The sequence below is a fragment of the Talpa europaea genome (genome assembly GCF_964194135.1).
Source record: "Talpa europaea genome assembly, chromosome: 7".
In the NCBI taxonomy this organism is placed as follows: Eukaryota; Metazoa; Chordata; class Mammalia; order Eulipotyphla; family Talpidae; genus Talpa; species Talpa europaea.
The window spans coordinates 54,871,126-54,891,446 of NC_140074.1; the positions used below are offsets into that span (position 1 = coordinate 54,871,126).

Sequence of the window (20,321 nt, forward strand, 5' to 3'; positions counted from 1 at the left end):
TGAGCGCAGCGCTGTGAAGCTGTGCGCAGCCTCTGCAGTGCCGGTTTGGTCCTGGCCTGCTGGTGAAGATCCCACATGGAGGGGTAGACTGCTCCTGTCTCGCCCGCTGCTCCTCTCAGCAGTGTATTTCATGAGTCTGCCTGTTCTTTCCCCGCTCTGTCTCTGGTGAATCCTCTCACCCTCCCATGCATCTGGTCTGTACCCCGGTTCTTGTATAAAATAAATAAATAAATCTTTAATAAAAAATATATAAAAGCAAATGAGCAGGTTTTTTTTTTTTTTAAGATTTATTTTATTTATTTATTTATTTATTTATGCAAGCACTGGGTACAGTCAGAAGCGCAGGAGGGTGAGAGAATTCACCAGAGCCAGAGCAGGGAGCAGAGCAGGCAGAAGGACCGAAGTACACTGCTGAGGGGAGCAGCGGGCGGCAGGAGAGGTCTGCGCGCCATGTGGGACCCTCCTCCAGTGGCCGGGGAGCAGCCGGGGATCGAACCGGTGCTGCAGAGGCCGCGGGCAGCTTTGCAACCCAGCGCTCAACCGCTGCACCACCGGGGAGGCCCTCAAATGAGCAGTTTTTGATTGATAGATTTTTCAAACACATGGAACAAACTGATATTCTTTGCTGGCATCATGCTCTTAGGATGATAGAAAGGGCAAATGTCAGAACTACCAAATTTGAATTGAACCTGATCTCACAATGCACTTAATGTAATAGACAAAAATTAGAAGCAATTAAAGGAATATGTCAGGAAAATTAATCTGGCAACAGGATAGAAGGGAAAGAGAAGTAACGCTATTATAAAAGTCCAGGTGGAAGATAATGAAAAGTTAGCTAGTTTAAAGAATAGTCAAGGACAGAGAAGGGGATACTTTGAAGAGAAAAACGAAAGATATGAAATAACCCAACACACATCTGAAGGAACCAAACATTCTTAAATTCTGAATCCAGGAAAAGTAATACTGTAATAACACCACCAACCTGAGAAAATTGAAAAGTCCTAAGTTTGTATTCTTTTTTTAAAAAAGAGGTGAATCTGAATGAAAACAATATATCTACACTGAAATTCTAATAGATTCTGTAAATACTACATCAAAAAACTGAATTTGTGGGCTTTTAACTACAATGGCAATCTGTTTTAATTTTATGATTATGAATTACTAAATATTATTTGTAAATTGTCAACATCAACTACAGAGCTCCAAAAAAAAGCTATTAAGACTTTAGAAAACATCCTTGACAAGTTATTAAGCCTAAGTCAGTAAAACTTATTACAAATTGTCAGTTATTAAGCAAAACTAATACTGATAAATACATTTTATACAGCTTCTATAGAGACTCAATTTCAAGGGCATTCAAAACATGATTTTAACTGAATGTTAACACAAGATTCCCCACTAGTTATATCAAAGGAACAGAATGCCCTCTGCTGGAAGTTAATAAATACAAGACTACCTAAATATAGAAAAAGAAGTAACATTTAACATTTAATTTTTTAAAAGCCTACATTAAATAATTGCTTACAATGGACAAAGAGAAAGTGTGCGTTTGTTTTTTAATTTCTAAGGGAAAAAAAATTTAAAGTTAATGTTTACTTAAGAATATGCCCATGTCTCTCTCAAATGCAAACACAAGAAATAAATTCTAAATCCCTTCCACTAAACGGAAAAGTTATTCATTCTGAGGCTGTATCAAATGATTATATTAACATTTTTCCTATGCTGTTATGAAGGAACTGGCAAAATCTACTAATAAAATAAGTTATTCCTTCTTACCTGGGATAGAGAATGTGTGTAAGAAGTCACAAGAAGCAAATCTTTACATTTTTCTGCTACCAGTTACATTTCAATTTCTACCTAATGCCATCAGACCCAGTATATGATTCACAATCAGCAATAAGCAATGCTGAATATCTCTCTCTATATATCTCACACTCACAGAAATGAATTTCAAATGATTCCTTGATAGAGTCCACCATCTTATTTATTTCACCAGCTACATCTAATTCTGAGCTCTCTGAAAGACTGTACAGCAACTTTGTAACATTAAAGGTCTTATAACCCATTATTTTCACCTGCAACTGAACTGTCACTACATCATCTTGATAATCTCAACCCTCTTCTAATCTATCTATAGAATCACTAACAAATTATTTAAAAAGAATCTACTTTAGGGAACTTAATCTACATCACAATAATAAGTTTGAATTGTTCACTTAAAAACAAATGAATCAGCAGAAGCAGGTGACTATGAAATTCTGTTGTTCACAAATGACCGATAAAAGGGGTAAGAGGGGGTAATGATTAAACACTTAAAATACAGCTCACTTGAGCATGCTACCTCATGTGCAGTATCCCGATAAGCATAGCAGCCAAATTTGTACTGAGCCTTCCCATAATACAGCAACGGCTTAACCGAGAAAGCAAATCAGCAGGCAGACTGGGTAGGAAATATACAAGTTGGACCAAAAGTTGTTGAGATTCTGCTGGTAGAACCACCACAGTGCCTTCTTGTGGATCTAACAGGGTAGGGAGAAATATTAAATTCAACTACAGAAAATGCATAAACCAAAGATTAAGTTAGTAAGGCAGACTGACCATTTTCATTGTGTTATTCTGAATATCAATGTATCAAGTACGTGACAAAGTTTTATCATAAAGCATATACACATGACTATTTTTCTAAACTAAGACACAGAACATAAACATTATTTTAAAATATATTTAACATTGTAATAGTTTCATAAAAATCAAATGGGATTATAGGGACTGGACCTCACAGCAGAATAGCAAAAACACTTGCTAAACAGTGACAATTATAATGTCAACCCAACTTAAAGCAAAACACCTGCTTTACATACATAATATAAACACTGGAAAAGATTTAAGTTATAACTCAGAAAAGTTATAACCCACTATGTTAACAGTGATACAGTCCATGTAGCGTGCCCTCACATTAAATGGCCTCAAAGTTGTGTGATTTTAGTTCTTTGGTATAACTGATGAAGTTCATATGTCCATCACTTAATAAATGAATAAATTTAAGTAACAGATCCATATAACAAACTCTTACTCAGCAATAATAATAAGTATTAATATATGGAAGTCAATCATAATTTCTCCTATGATTACATAATTTCCCACCAAAGCTTTAAATGAATTTTTTTAAATACCAGAATAGTTTTGAATTTGTGAAAAGCAGGTAATGTAAAAGATAATTTATGTAACTTTAACTAGATGTGTCATGGTAATCATTTTGCAATATATACAAATATTGACTTATTACATTGTACAGTTAAAATGAGCATGTCAACAACACCTCAATAAAAACAAAATTTAACCATTAACTTCTAAAATGATTCTAGTAAGTACTACTATTGAAAATGAAATCACTATTTGATGCTTTGTCAACTTAACCATGGTATAACTAATTCTTAATGATTTAAAGGAAATGCAAATCTTCCAAGAGAAGCTAAATCTAAAGAACTTCCCTTCGTAACTTCTTTCCTAAATCAGGGTGATGACCTACATCATTAAACAGAATCTTACCATAGATTCGGAGAGCAGTAGCTTGTAAACTTTTTAGTAATTCTTTATTTGCTCGAGCTGCAGCAGTGTGGATGATATCAATAAGTTGTGTTGAGAGGTCAGGATTTCGGGAACCTAGGTGAGCGAGTTGCAATGGTAAACCAGCCAGCCAACGGGATAACACTTTACTACGATATCTAAGAAGGGACAAGGAAGAACAAAACTAAGTTATCATTTTCTAAGACAAGAGAAATAAATTTAATCAAGTTTTTTTTAACTTAAATATACCAGACAAGTTATCTACCACTAACATCACCATTTACTCATTTAAATGTATTAGAGTCCACAAGGTTGCCAGAATCATTTATTCAGCTATAACATTTTTCAAGATTTTATCCACTCAATTAAAAAGTTCATGTAGGGGCTCCCTGGTGGCGTAGGATTAAGTCTCAGTGCTATCACCACTAGGGCTTGAGTTTGATCCCTGGCCAGAGAGCTAACCCACATGGCACAGCAGACCTCTCCTTTCTCACCTGCTGTTCCCCTTAGCAGTGTATGTCAGTTAAGTTCAGCCTGTTCCACTCCCTACTGTCTCTGTTAAATCCTCTCACTTCCCAGTACCTCTGCCTGCACCCCAGTTCTTTTATGCAAAAATTTAAAAAAAGTTAATTTCTTATTCCCATTCTGAGTTACCCATTTCACCTAACAGCACCAAACTAAAGCCAGAAATTTTTCCTCATCTCCTACTGCCCTCATTCTTATACCATATAATCCAATATGTGATTTAAGATTATTGGTTCAACCTCTATCATTGTGTGTGTGTGTATGTGTGTGTGTAGAGAACTGGGGTGTAGGCCAGAGCCATAGTGGGGGCAGGGGTGAGGGGTAAGAGGATCCACCAGAGACGAGTGGGGAGCAGAAGGGAAGACAGGAATGGTCTGCTACCATATGTGGGTTAGCCCCCTGGACAGCGATAGAACTCAGGCCTCAGGTGACAACACTGAGACTTAACCCTTAGGCCACCAGGGAGGCCCCCTCCATCATTTTATAGGAAGCAAAAGAAAAGTCAGAGGCTGCTATTATGTTGTTTGTCCTGTCCTTTAGTTATAAGTAGACAAGTGGAAATACATGCCCAAAGAAGTTTTTATCTACGGTTATGCATATAAAAATTACTGGGGACTAGTGGTTAAATCTCAGCACTATCATCTCTGCGGCATGAGTTCAATCCCCAGCCAGGAAGCATATGGCGCAGCAGACCTCTCCTGTCTCGCTTGTAGCTCCCCTTAGTAGTGTATTTCAGTAGATCTGCCTGTTCTCATCCCCACTGTCTCTGGTGGATGCTCTCATCCTCTGCACCTCTGGCCTACACCCCAGTGCTTCTATGCATAAATATATAAAACAAATCTTTGAAAAGATAAATAAATAAATAAAAATTACCAGCAGCACTATGTATGCTTTTTTGTTTCTTTTTTTCAATTCTATTTTTTTTTCCTTACAATGTTTGTTTGTTTTATAGAGGCATGTTTTATTTATTTGTTTGTTTTGTTTATACATGCACTGGGTACACAGTCAGAAGAGCGGGAGGGTGAGAGAATTCACCAGAGCCAGAGCGGGGAGCAGAGCAGGCAGAAGGACCGAAGTACACAGCTGAGGGGAGCAGCGGGCGGCAGGAGCGATCTGCGTGCCATGTGAGACCCTCCTCTGGTGGCCGGGGAGCAGCCGGGGATCGAACCGGCGCCGCAGAGGCCGTGGGCAGCTTCGCAACCCAGCGCTCAACCGCTGCACCACCAGGGAGGCCCTTTCTTACGATGTTTGCTTTCGTTTCTCAGGAGTAGTCCCCATAGAGGTTTCCACCACCAATTCACCCGTGCACTATGACCATAGTCCCTTGTGCTCTTCCCAACCTCATTTTGATTCCTTCCCCTCCCCCTCCACTGCAGAATGTCTCTAATTTATAGCTGTCTATTTTTGTTGTTGTTTTTCCTTGATCCCCTATATTACTCCTATAAGTGAAGCCATCCCAGTATTTTTCTTTTTCCTTCTGACTTATTTCACTGAGCATAATCCCTCAAGCTCCTTCCATGTTGCTGTGAATGGCATTAGTTTATCTTTTTTGATTGCTGAATAGTATATGTATGCTTCTTTATAAAAGTTTTCTCTCTTCTTAAATATAATCAAAAGGATTTAAAAAGGTAATTTCTTCAAAGGTTTAGTAACCCTTCTTTTTAAAGACTACACTACATAATTACTCAGTGAGAAAAAGAAAAGAAAAATAACGAATAAAACTTTACCTGACTCTGTAAGATCTCAGTTCTTCTTTTTGATAGATTTTACTAAAAAATTTCAGTAACAAAGTGCGAACTGGAAGGAGAAGGCCCCTCTGCTGATATAATGTATAAACTGCCTTGATGAGAGACTCTGTAGCCTCTAAAACCAGAGAGAAAAACAACGGGGCATATGAATCAGTAACATTTCACAAGCCCCCCCCCCAAATTCCTCTTTAAAAAAAAAACATATAATTCATTCCATTCCGATGAAAAAGTAGATGTTAACCATAAAGTGATGACTACCATTAAAACCCCGCAGCAACTGGCCTAATACAAATCAAACCAAATAGACATTACAGTACAAATTTTCCGAGGGGGCAATAAACCTAGACAGAATTCGTTCTATATAGTTCAAAGGATAAAGCTCTCAATTTTCTAGTCAAATTAGAAAAGGGTATTTCTTCCTCAGTAGACTCAAGGACATTACTTCTCAAAAATATCTACACCTTCTTTAACTCCAAATCTGTAATCTACTAGAAATCTTACCAAATTGCTTCACAGTAGGCTATCCTCAGAGAAAAAGGATGATTTCAGTGTACAGATAGACCTATATAATTAGGTTAGCTACCATTTATGGTTTGAATGTAATTAACTTGACTACATGGAATATTTGAAAATCATCAATTCAAACCTAGACCATGAATAATACATGTATATACATAAGAACACTTCTCTTAAAATAAGGATAAAGCAGTATCACCTACCTCTGTTTGGTTGTATCTGCATTAACCTCCACGACACCCCAAGCAATCTGTTCAATTGCTTACTATTTAATTTAGAGCCATCTTCCAGGGTCTCTGTCACAAATTTCCTTATCATCTCTATCCAATTGGAATCCTTCTGCAAAGTTGAGGCATTTGCCAGGGAGACCATGATATCAGACAGTGTTAAATTCAGTAAGAGATGATCTATATTATTGGAGAGAATCGTGCAATGCTTGATGCTAAAAACAAAGGCACACACATCAATAAAGTGTTACATCCACTCGCACTCTTATTAATGGGTTTTTAAAAAAAAAGTATTTCCTGGGCCTCTCTGGTGGCACAGAGATTAAAGTTAGCACTATCAAGCTAGCACCAGCCATTGTGGGATGACTTTGATCCCCGGCCAGGGAGCTAACCCACATATGGCACAGCTGACCACTCCTATCTCGCCTGCTGCTTCCCTCAGCAGTGTTTTTTCAGTAAATCTGCCTGTTCTGCTCTTCACTCTCTCTCTGGTGAATCCTCTCACCTCCCATACCTTTAGCCTACACCCTAGTTCTTGGATGTATAAATAAATAAAATCTTTAAAAAAGTAAAAGAGTATTTCCTTCTAGAATTAATAAACTGTATGTAGGCAAGGTTTAGAGCATAAATATGGTTTTGTAAATAAACCATAATAGAATCAGGGTTAAGGCATGCATTCAAAGTGTGTACTGCTCAGGGCCTCCCTGATGGCACAAGGGGAGGCACAAGCATTGTGAAGCTGGCTGTAGCCTCTGCAGCACGAGTTTGATCCCCAGCCGGGGAGCTACCCTCATGGCACAGCAGACCTCTCTTGTCTCGCCCGCTGATACCCTCAGTAGTGTATTTCAGTCAGTCCACCTATTCTGTTCCCTACTCTGTCTCTGGTGAATCCTCTCACCCCCCTGCACCTCTGGCCTGTATCCCAGTTCTTATATGCATAAATAAAACAAGTCTTTAAAAAAAAAAAAAAAACTGTATACTGCTCAGTTCCTTATCCAGGTTGCTATTCATATATAAAGGTAAATTATAATATTATTGTAACTTTATTATTTATTATATTGTTTATTACATTATTATAATTTTTATTATAATATTATTTGGTAATTTTTTTTTTTTTACAGATTGATTTATTTATGTGCCATGTGGGTAGCTCCCTGGCAGGCCAGGGATCAAACTCGTGCTGCAGAGGCTGCGGATAGCTTCACAGTGCTGTGCTTAACCCCTTGCACCGCTAGGGAGGCCCACATTACTTGATAATCTTAAAAGTCATTTGGAGACACTATAACATATTGAAATCAGTTTATTCTAGCCACATAAGATACATCAATATTTTCAATACTTGAAATTTCAAAAAACTTCAGTAAAAACTAAACTTGCAACTTAAAACACTTCAGACTGTAGTTTATTCAACACTACAGCCTATCTCATTAAAAAAAAAATTAAGTGGATTAAAATATTTCAAACCAACAATTTTAAAGGATGAGGACTAAGGACATAATAATAACAAAGAATCACAAACATATAGGGAAGGAAATATTACTACGAGCTGCAAAGGAAGCTATGCATTTTTTGTGTAGTTATATGCCCAGCTAAAATGTGGGAATTCTATCATTGAAAGAGGAGAGAATGAAAACTGGGACAGATAACTAGCAGTCTACACACCCAAAATTTCTTACCATCAAGGTTAATATATATAGCAACCAAAAATAAGTTTAGAGAATGAATGAAGTTCATTTGCCTGGAACAGACATTTCAATTCTATGCATATCCTTTGAATCCTGCTCAAAGAACCTCAAAGATTCTCTAGGAAGTTTCTTCCCTTTGATAACCTTAACCTTCTGACAGAAGTTAAGATTCCTTGCAAGTGTTGCTCATTAGGGAGACCTACACTTTAAATGTTCTAGTTTGTATCTGCTTATAAAATTTTATTAGGTAACTTGTTTTCACATTTATCTGCTTATACTTAAGGTAAACATTTTAAATAGTTTCTATGCTTACATTTTAAATACTAACTTCTAAGCCATAACCCTTTCTTTAGCACTTTAGAAAACTTTTTCTACAATTACTCTTCCTTCAAGATGACTTTGTTACTACTTTGACTTTGTTACTACTTTCCTCATATATGTCAGATCATAACTACACAAATGTAAGATACTTTCACTTAGATTCAGTATTTACTTCTCTAAAACTGTCTACCTCAGCAAAGTTTATTAAAATCAAGTTATTTACATAATTTGATACTCATTTAGCGAAAAACATTCAATTTACAAGTTAAAAATGAATAAACAGCTTAAAGTGACTTGTTCAAAATTAATCATACTCTTATTTCTCAATATCTAGGTATCAGCACTTCACAGTGTAGAAAGTTCTGGTTCAATGCCAATTATTTTCTGATAATTTCAGGTTAACCAGCTTTTTAGGTCTATAAAGTGGAAAAGAATCACATACCTTTTATTTGTTTCTTTCCTTCTGTGCTTGGTTATTTCTTTTAAGGCATATGGAAAATGACTCATAAAATGGTGCTTGAAATCAATAAGATAATTCTTTCGAAGCCATGACTCCTATTAAAATATGCAAAGCTTAGAATCTACAATAATTTAGAATAACCAATAAAATGAAAGCAAAAATTTCACAAATTGTCAATATTCATTCAACTATAAATCTGCCACTATAATATACCTCCTATTCATGATACAATATGCAAATAAATTTTAAAATCAAAATAAACTGTTATGGCATATAATTTTCGCCCATATCTTCTTGGTGCTAATTAATCGCCTTTTTTTTTTTTTTGGTGGGACCCTCGCCGGTGGTCGGGGAACAAACCGGTGCTGCAGAGGCTACGGGCAGCCTCACAGCCCAGCGCTCAACCACTGCGCCACCAGGGGAGGCCCGCTTTTATTTGCATCTTATCTATTGTTTAAGAGATGAAAAGAGGAAGAGAATAAAATGAGGAAATTCTGATTGAATCAATGCAATATTTATAAAATATACAAGAAAGTCTTCTACCTAGTGTTTCATTTATAATCATAACTCTAATACCTGGCAATTCCATTACTTACCATTAAAGGTATTTGACACTTTCACCAAAAAAAAAATGCACTTCTCTAAAATGCTTCAGCATTATTGGTGAATATATCAGTATCTCCACCTGAAACATCATCTAATTTCAGATTACAACATTTTCACTCCCTCCTATCCCTTCTATTTCATTTGTCAGGGATTTCATTTTGAGGGGATCATGATATGCAAGGATTTAAAATGCTAAATAGTTGCTCACCCTACAACACTGATAATTCTTTACTAGATTCTTCCATTCTTCCTGACCTGCAAATGTATATACCCAACACCTCCTCTTGGACTTCCAACAGGTATCTTAAATTTAACATAAAACTGAATTCATTCTGTCATATGGACAACACAAGCATCTTTTTTGACTTTTTTCCCCTTACTATGCACAACAGTCCTGCTGGCTTTACCAGAATCCAGCTGCTTCTCATTACTTCAAATATTTGCTGCCATTCTTCTCTAAGCCCATTCTCTCTTACCTCCCTTACTGCGATAGCCTCCAAAATGCTCTATTTCTTTAAACAAAAATCAATTCTCTATACAGCAGCCAAGATGATCTTCTACAACATAAATCATACTTCAAATAACACAAAGAGGAAGAAACAGAACAGATGTGTATGTAAGGAGAGGACTAATCAGACATGTGATAGATGGTCTGACTTTTAGCTTAAATTTTGGTAGAGTTGGGCAACAAACACACAATACCTTATGGGAATTCAGTCTGTAAATGCATTAAATAACCATAATTCAGAACACGCCACTCTTCTCACCTCTGAAGTCTCTTCACCACTCTCAAGTTAAAATCCAAACTCTTTATCATGGGCCACAGATTCTCCCATTATCTAGTCTCACTCCCTCATTTATTATCCTCGCAGGACATCCCTTGAATACGCCTTCCTGCCATTCCTCAGATACGTAAAACTAGTTCACAATTCCAGATCTCTGCACTTGCTGTTCCCTAACCCTAGAATGTTCTTTCCACAGGTCTCCACAAGACTTACTCATTCACTTTTATTTGGTAACATTCAAAAGTCATGTTCTCAGAAATTATTTCCTAAGCAGCTATTCAAAATAGCTCCCCATCTTTGGAAAATATAGAAAAACACAATGAAGAAAATTAAAGTAACTAATAATTCTTTAAAAAAAAAAAAAGCCTTAGTGGAAATCTGACAATTTCCACTGGGCCTCCCCTGGTGGCGTAGGCGGTTGAGCACCACGCTGCGAAGCTGTCTGCAGCCTCTGCAGCGCCGGTTTGACACTGGCCTGCCGGCGAGGGTCCCACATGGCGCAGCAGACCTCTCCTGTAGCGCCGGCTGGCTCCCCTCAGCAGTGTATTTCATCAGTCTGCCTGTTCTGTTCCCCGCTCTGTCTCTGGTGAGTCCTCTCACCCTCCCGAGTATCTGGGCTGTGCCCCAGTTCTTGTATAAATAAATAAACAAATCTTTAGGGAAAAAAAAACAAAAAAACAAAAAAAAAAACAGGGCCTCCCTGGTGGCACAAGGGGTTGAGAACCGCACTATGAAGCAATCCGTTTGATCCCCAGCTGACCAGGGAGAAACCCACATGGCGAGGCAGACCTCTCCTGTCTCGCTCGCTGCTCCCCTCAGCAGTGTATTTCAGTCAGTCTGCCTGTTCTGTTCCCCGCTCTGTTGCTAGTGGATCCTCTCACCCCGCTCATCTCTGGCCTGTACCCCAGCTTTTGTATGCATGAATGGATAAATCTTTAAAAAAAAAAAAAAACTGCATAAAAACAAAACAAAGTAGCTCTTTTGTTTCAGCACACACTCTTTGCCCACCTGCTTTACTTTCTTTTATCTTTCTCTCTAGTACTGACATTACAAATTTGTTACCATCTATCTAAAGAGCGCAAGGGAGAACACCAGTCCAATCATGTTTATCTCTGTATTCCGAGATGGAATTGTTATTTAGCTGCACGTCCAATGCAGTAGCCACTAGCCAGATGAAGCTATCAAACACTTGAAATGTAGGGAATATGAGTGAGGAGCTGAATTTTAATTATTTTAACAGCTACATTTACTTAACAGCTCAGTGCATGTTTACATCTAACCATGTCTTTTTCACAGGAAAGACAAAACATAAAGAGAAAAAGTAGCAAGCATGAAAATATGCATTTTACAAATTTCCTACAATAATACTGTATAATTGCAATACTAACCCTAAAGCAGTAACAAAAATTTATCACTGTCCTTATGTAACCAAACACCAAATAGCTTGGAATATTTATTTTCCCACTTTTAAAAAATAGAGGAAAGATTAGTATTTACAGTCCACCTGAACATTACTTTTACTTTCTTAGTCTTTTCGATGAAAACAGACCCAGTTAAGGCTGCAAATAATACATACGTCCCTAAGAAACTATATGTATTAATTACTGTCACTAGACTATACCACATATTAATTGCTACAAAGGACAGTAAGCTTTGCTTTCGTAAAATCATACACTATTACCCCAATCATAATCAACTTCTTACCAATGGATAAAACCAATCATAAGACAGAACAGCTCAAAATTGTAACAATAAAATGCCTATTTGAAAAAACAATTCATAAAACATCCCTATATTTGATGGGTAATGAACTAACAAGCAATAGAGCAAGTTCTTAAGAGATATCCATTCCTTGGTGTTATTTCCATAGTGCTTTTGAAGACTATCAAATACTATTTCTAACCTATTCCTTTGTCTTATTTTACGTGGTCTACTAACTCTTCTGAACTTCAGCTTGAATAAACAAAGAATCAAACACAACCAAAAAATAACTGACTTCTCCATTTTTTATGTACATAGACAAGTCCAAGCATTCATACCTGACCTGTCCAAAGTCCTCCCATGAATTCTAAATCAAATACTTCAAGCTTTAAAGTATTACAGTTACAGATGCTCTTTTAATGTGTGCTACCTTATTAATTTTGCACCAATTAATCTTAGAATTTGTTCTTTTTTGCTTGAATCATGCACTATATACTAGCTTCACTCCACCACAACACTTAAAAAGTTGCCAAGATTTCCCCCCCCAAAAAAGTTGCCCAAAGAATGAGTACATTCACTCACCAAGAAATTTATTTACTATCAGCTTTCTAGTAGGAAATGGCTATGCTGTACCTATGACTACAGCTTACCTACAGTAAAGGTAATTTGTGAAATGTTTTCTGCTCTTACATCCTCCAGCAAGAAAACAAAAAAACTATAATAGACTAAGTAAATTGGTGTGCAGCTTTTTCTCTAAAACTTAGTAGTTTAAAAACAACTCAGGGTTGGTTTTAAGACTTTCATTTTAGTCCATTTCTGCCAAACCTGACAATGTGACTAACACAAATAAGCAACTTAATCCTGTACAAGGCCTCCAGACATTGGAATGTAGCTACATCTGTTATAAACAATAAATGCATTGTAAAACTAAAGCAAATTATATTCAATGAGATCAAGCACATTAAGTTATGCATTTCACTTAAAAAATTTAAACATATTCAGATAATAAATATTCTCACAAAACTATTTTTATTTGTAGTTTTGAACAAAAGAAACAAGTTTACAGTTAAACCCTGGCAATTCTTTGGATGATGCCTAACCAATTACCAGTAAAGCAGTTTTCTAATCTGCTGATTTATGATAAAAGACAATACTAAAAAAGCAAAGAACCCATTAGTTCTCACCAATTTATGGGTTTCATCATGTTGCTTAGAAAGTTTCCACAAAAGGGAAATAATATTAAGAACTTGCTGCATAACTTGCAGAGGTTCTCGTTCTACACCATTTCCAACAGAAGCAGCTACTTGTGGAGGCACAGCTTCAATCCAACACTCAATTAGCAATGGAATTATTATCTCAATAAATCCTTTGAGACTTTCAGTAGATGACAGGCCTTCATCCACACTTCCTAATCCTCCAACCAGGTATCTAATCAGGAAGGGTAAAAATGGAAAAAAAAAATTATTAATTAAAAATTATTCCTTCATTTAAATCTTAAATATAAAATGCCAGTAAAATGAAGCACCATGTATTATTTACATTGATCAAGACCAATAAAAATGAAATTCTAAGATGACAAAGCCAAGAGATTCGTTTTACTTCTCAATAGGCTTTGCTAGAAATGAATAAATTAATATACATTCAAATGACTCCTCCCATCAGTAAATAAAATCATATCATGAGTAACTATGAAAACTATAAGAAAGACAATTGTATGTCTTCCCACCATTAGCCATCAATGGTCAGCAGTTATAATTCAATATAGGAAAACTGATTGTGGACATAACTGAAATCCTTACCGTAGCCTGAACTGTGAACTGACATTTGGCTGTGAACCCCCATTTTCATAAACCTGGATGTGTTGCTGGTCGTTGGCAAGTTCCTTCCAGTTGATAAAAATGGAGTTGCTAGTGGCATGGGGATTTTCTTTTTGTTCCTGAAGTCCTTCACTTTCTCTCAACCTACTGGATCCATCTGCCAAGGCCTGAAGGAATTTACTGAGTCTCACTAAGACTTTCAGCCTCCATTGCTGAGAAGTGAGTCTCCGATTAGGATTTACAGAAAGTATCCAGGACTGGGATCTGTCTCTATTTATCAGTCCTTTGGACAGCTGCTGATGAGAAATAAGTTCTACAAAATTCTTAAGCAATATACTGCTACGATCAGTAATCAGAGCTGGGTACTGTTCCAGCAGAATGTCCAAAACTTTTAAAGAGTCCTCCTGAATTCCTTCAGTAATGTGAGTCATGGCACTAGAGAGATGGGCACTTACCAAAGGAAAAAATGGAGAAATTTGTTCAGCTCGTATTTTGGGGGCCAGGAATTGAAGAAGTTGAACTGCTGCTAATCGTACATTAGCATCTTTATCTGTAAACACAGCAGTCACTTCACTTAATATATTTGAAAGGTGTGCATCAATTATAAATGGGTATTGAGAGAAAAGGTCTTTAAGTCCAAGAAGAGCACTTTGTTTAACCCCAGCATTGTAGTGATGCATCTGTGACAGCAAATCCTATAAATAAAAATTTTAAAAACAATATTTAGGTACTCATATATGCACATTACATCATTTTCAAATAAACATGCTAAGTGAAAATTATACTAACAAAGTAACACTCAGGAAAATGCTTCAGTATATATTTTCTGGACATTACTTAGCCTTTATTAAGATCAAAAATAGTTTTATCTTAACGAGGGCAAGAAGAGCACAAAGGATTATGGTGATGATGCACGGGTGAACTGGTGGTGGAAATTCTAGGGGGACTACACCTGAGAAAAGCAAGCAAACATTGTACAAAAATGAACAATGATGTAAGACATATATAAATAAATGAATAATAAAAAAATAGTTTTATCTTTAAAATCATTTTGATTTAATAAAAACACTATATAATGTTTGGTTAATTTTGTTTTTGAAATTAACCTACATGCAGGCTTAGACACCTATCATAAAGTGATAACAATCAGCAGCAGCTCTCCTGCCCACCTATGACAATGCAGGTATTTTTCTTCACCATCATTCTCCCTTAGCAAAGCAGCAGAAGCAACTCTCCACTCAAGACTACCCACCTGTGACTATGCAGGTCTCTCTTTTAACAAACCTGGCCCTCTCAGGAGCAGCTCTTTCTGCTCATTGTGTCTATGCAAGCATCCTTCCCTCCATTTTATAATAAACCTGCCCTTTTGAATATATGTTTCAAAATATATATAAAAAGTATATATCAAAATATATATGAAAATAAAAAAAAGTAATAGCAATCATTACCACTATTTAAAGACCTACTAAGTATATTTACATACTTTTAACTTAGATAGTTTCTGCCTATTTCAGGTGGTCTCCAGCATGTATAAGTTTGTTTTACTCAGAGTAAAACATTTGACAATTTTATTTGTAGAATGATTTACATAATTTGCGGGAAAAAAACTTTAACTTCAAATACCTTTTAATATAATTTAACCTTTGGAGTTTAAATGGCCGCAATAGAGAACATATATCCTCACAAAAACTTGATCACAAATGTTCACAACAGCACTGTTCACAAGAGTTAAAAAGTACGAACAGGGCCTCCCCAGTGGCACAGCGGGTTGAGCACAGCGCTGTGAAGGGGTCCACAGCCTCTGCAGCTCGAGTTCGATTCCTGGCTGGCCAGGGAGATTCCCACATGGCACAGTAGACCTCTCCTGTCACACCCGCCGCTGCTCCCCTTAGAAGTGCTTTTGGTCTGTCTGCATGTTCTGTCTGTCCCCCACTCTGTCTCTGGTGAATCCTTTCACCCTCCTGCGCCTCTGGCCTGTACCCCAGCTATTGCATAAATAAAAAATCTGTGGGGAAAAAAAAGTGGGAACAACCAAATGCCCATCAACTGTTGAGTGATAAAATGTGACGTAACCATGCAATGGAATACTGTTAGATAATACCAAGAAATGAAGTACTGTTCTGGTGCATGCTACAACAAACATGAACCTGAAAAACATGGTAAGTGAATGACCGGTAACAAAAGACCACATCTTGCATGATTACATCTGTATGAAACGTGCAGAACAAGCAAACATATACAGGTAGAAAGTTTATTAGTGGCTGCCTAGAGCCACATGGAGAGTGATCTCTAATTCACAGAGTTTCTTTCTGAAGTGACAAAAATGTTCTAAAATTAGATTATGGTAGTAACATTACTCTGTAAATTAAAAACCACTGACGTGTACACCTTAAAGAAATGAATTTTAGGGCCTCCCCGGTGGCGTAGCGGGTTGAGCGCAGCGCTGTGAAGCTGTCCGCAGCCTCTGCAACGCGGTTCCATTCCCAACCAGCCAGGAAGATACCCACATGGCATGGCAGATGTCTCCTGTCTCTCCCGCTGCTGCCCTCAGCAGTGTATTTCGGTCCTTCTGCCTATTCTGCTCCTTGCTCCATCCCTGGTGAATTCTCTCACCCTCCCGCGCCTCTGGCCTGTACCCCAATGTTTGTATAAAATAAATATATCTTGGGCCTCCCTGGTGGCACAAGGGGTTAAGCACAGCACTATGAAGCAATCCGCAGCCTCTGCAGCATGAGTTTGATCCCCGGCTGGACGGGGAGAAACCCACATGGCGAGGCAAACCTTTCCTGTTTCGCCCACTGCTCCCCTCAGCAGTGTATTTCAGTCAGGCTGCCTGTTCTGTCCCCCACTCTGTCTCTGATGGATCCTCCTACCTCCCACATCTCTGGCCTGTACCCCAGCTCTTGTATGCATAAATAAAAATAAATCTTTTAAAAATAAATAAATAAATCTTTTTAAAAAATGAATTTTATTATCTGTAAATTGTATCTCAATAAAGCAGTTACGCTTCTTACCAAAACTATTATTCTAACTTCTATAAACTTCATACATTTACTATGAACCTATAATAAAGCTATGTACTACAAGGACTCACAAATGAATAAGACAGGATCTTATCTTAAAGATTGGGGGAAAAAAAACAAAACAGATGGAAAGCTAGTACATCAAAAACTTAAATACACTAAGCACATCAAAAAGTGGAAACAAAAAAAAAAAGTGGAAACAGGGCCTCCTCGGTGGCGCAGCGGTTGAGTGCTGGGTTGCGAAGCTGCCTGCAAGCCTCTGCAGCGCCGGTTCGATCCCCGGCCAGCGGGCGAGGGTCCCACATGGCGCGCAGATCTCTCCTGCCACCCGCTGCTCCCCTCGGCAATGTATCGTTAGTCTGCCTATACTGTTTCCCACTGTGGCTCTGGTGAATTCTCTTACCCTCCCAAGCTTCTGACTGTACCCAGTGCTTGTATAAATAAATCAATCTTTAAAAAAAAAAAAAAAGAATAAAGAAAGGTCCTCTGTTTTTAAAAAAAGAAGTGGAAACAACAATTATTTCCAGATGATATATTAAATCATCAAACATGCATACTAGGGAGAAAACACAGTGAACTTAAGTTTAGTAAGTCTTTCTGGAAGAGAAGTGAAAGATGCAGTGGCAAAATCAGTTGTGAGTACATAAGTTCAAACTTCAGCCATAAATAAACCCTAACAGTTTAAATTTTTCACAATAGAACTTTCTAGATGACTTCAAAGAAAAGCTTATTTTATCAAAATATTATTTATGATTTACCTTTATGTTAAGTTTTCTATTATTTGTTGGAAGTGTTCCATCTTCTTTGAGTTGCTCAGGTAGATGAATGGTCTTTGTTTTAAAGTTTGTAACAGTAGCATTTTCTAACTTGGGCTTCTTTTTACCAACTTTTAGTTTTACTTTTTGAAAATCATCTTGGCGTTTTCTTTTTTTGGTCATTCTTCAGTGCTATAATAAAAATAATTACTCTTAAAAACAATGGATAAAAAACAAAAAAAAATCATAAAAAAGATTTTCCAACATTTATATTAGTCATTAATCATAAAGAGAATTCAAGAATCAAGGGTAACAATGACTACGCCAATGCAACAAACACCTTTGCTGCACAAAACAAGAGACACTGTAAAAAGGAGTCATTAACAATATTAAGTCTTGCCAATGATTTGTCAAGGTTTTTTAGCCATGGAACCTTGTATGAAGCAATGTGCCCAAAAGGAAAACACTTGTGGCAAGAAAGGAGACAACACTAAGTCAGCAGAGACACTTGCCTTCTATCTGGTAGGAAGGTCATGGCCCCTAGAAATCTCTGAGGAACCTCTAGCAAAACAAAGCAAAGTTTGAAAACCAATGTAATTTAATGCAGCCTGTAATAGGAAAAGTGTCAGGGAGCCTGAAAAATGGGTAAGATTCGGGTATGCAACAAGGAGAGTTAATAAGCATTTCATAAGGAAAAGAGAGTAAAGATCAACAGTAAGAGGATAAGCCCCATATAGACACAAAATAAAGAGACCAGCATTTTGAACAGAAAAGTTCAGGGTAGATAGAAATAGGAAACAGTACCCAAGAAACAGGATAAAAAAGCAATATAAAAGGGAAATATGGTGTAAAAATAAAGAACAAATACTAGCAAGGCACTGTTACAAAAAAATTAACTCAGGCGGAACCATGTCATCTTGTACCTTCCCCTTTCACCACATTCTTTCAACTTAGATGTAAATCTTTCCACTTACACACAAAATCTTTGATCTGTGCCTCCCACCCATCCCCACTCCTTAAGTCCTTTAACTGATCTCCTAGACTGTTTCCACTCCAGTATTCCTGTAGCCCATCTGACAGGGGTGTTTGTTTTTTTTTTTTTTAAATGGGGCTGGGAGAAGAGGTACATTTGATGTAACATCCTGCAAATTTAGTATTTACAATGTGTTACTTTGATACATTAATATTCCCTAATATAGTTCAGATCAGATCAAGGCTTAGGAGCTTTCAGTAGCTCCTTACACCCACACACAGTGAAAACTCCTTAGCTTGACATTATCAGCTTCTTCCTAACTTCCTCTCTAGTTTTATCTTCCCACAAGTCAACCTCTAAAACATAACCTCTTATACCTTGAACCATTCAGCTGTTCTTGAAACCTGTCCACACACTGCAAAAACAATGAATTTTGCCTTCCATGATCAATCCACTGGAGTAACTACTTCCAAAATAAAACTTTTCCTGCTCTGTTAAAATTATCCTATGCCCAGTGAGGGGGGAAGGGGAGACCACCACAAGAAATTTGAAAATGAAGGTTTGCATTATTAATTAAGTGGCTGGTGCAAGAATGGCAGTTCAAGTTCCAACCTCAAGTATGAGGAATCCAGAAGTCAATCACCTAGGACACATCAAAATTCACATGATTCCAAGATTTTACTACATTGGAATCCCATGAACTAGGATTTAATCACAGAGCTCAAAAGTAGATTCTAGAGTCAAACTGGGTAAATTCTTATCCAGACTGCCATTTTCTGGTGATACCCGTTATGCCTCCACAAAATAAGGATGTTGATAATACCTTACACAGATATGAGGTAGGATGAATGAGGTGCAAATGCATCAATATTTTTGTATGACACTAAGTGTGTCACACACTTAAACACAGATGCTATTAACACAAACATGTTTTATCAATGTCTCAGGCCCAAGGATAATACTTATCAAGCACAGTATTAGATGAATTACATAAATTAGTACTTAGTCCTTTATTAAGGATGACAAGAGAGATTTATAAACAAGAGCAGTTCTACAAAACCAGCTTTATGTTATATATACTGAAAATAAGATGAGAACTGTAGAGCTGAATGGCAAAATAGTTTGCCTATTTAATTACTCCCAACCCCAAGAGTACATCCCACCCAGTCTAGCCTTAAAAAAAAAAACTAAAAAGCCCTAATACTCACCTAATCTCTTAATTTAAAAAAAAATGGTTTTCTTTAATTAAGCAAGCATACTTTGTGAGCTTCCCTACAATTTTATTACTAGCTATTACTAGATATGAAAGCAAATGATACAGGAAATTTGGAAAAATAGAATGAATTAACCCTCCTCCATTCCCCCCAAACCTCTGCACAATCTTTAGCCACTAACGACCTGATCGGGGTCCAAAAGTCTGTCAATTTTATACCATATTATCCATCACTTTGTATTAGTTACACAAATGGTTTCCCTCAGTTAAGAAAATTTAGAGAGCTGATCGCCCTTTCTTGACTTTTAAAGCTGGCTAGATTATTTCTATGGTACACAGAGAACATTTTTACATCAGTTTTATCCGCAAATTCTATTATCTTCACTTAAAACAAAGATT

General features: G+C 37.1%; 1 protein-coding gene across 2 annotated transcripts in view; it reads right to left on the reverse strand.

Annotated features, from left to right (window-relative positions):
• Positions 1-17,919, reverse strand: part of TEX10 (testis expressed 10) — a gene marked incomplete at both ends in the record, with an annotated part of 34,368 nt that extends 16,449 nt beyond the window's left edge. For both annotated transcript variants that reach the window (XM_084238159.1, XM_084238158.1), the window contains 8 exons: positions 2,342-2,519; positions 3,550-3,725; positions 5,820-5,955; positions 6,560-6,798; positions 9,032-9,144; positions 13,326-13,569; positions 13,941-14,653; positions 17,740-17,919. In XM_084238159.1, the coding sequence (XP_084094285.1) occupies positions 2,342-2,519; positions 3,550-3,725; positions 5,820-5,955; positions 6,560-6,798; positions 9,032-9,144; positions 13,326-13,569; positions 13,941-14,653; positions 17,740-17,919 (1,979 nt within the window). The remainder of the gene's footprint in view (positions 1-2,341; positions 2,520-3,549; positions 3,726-5,819; positions 5,956-6,559; positions 6,799-9,031; positions 9,145-13,325; positions 13,570-13,940; positions 14,654-17,739) is intronic.
• Positions 17,920-20,321: the final 2,402 nt, after the last annotated feature.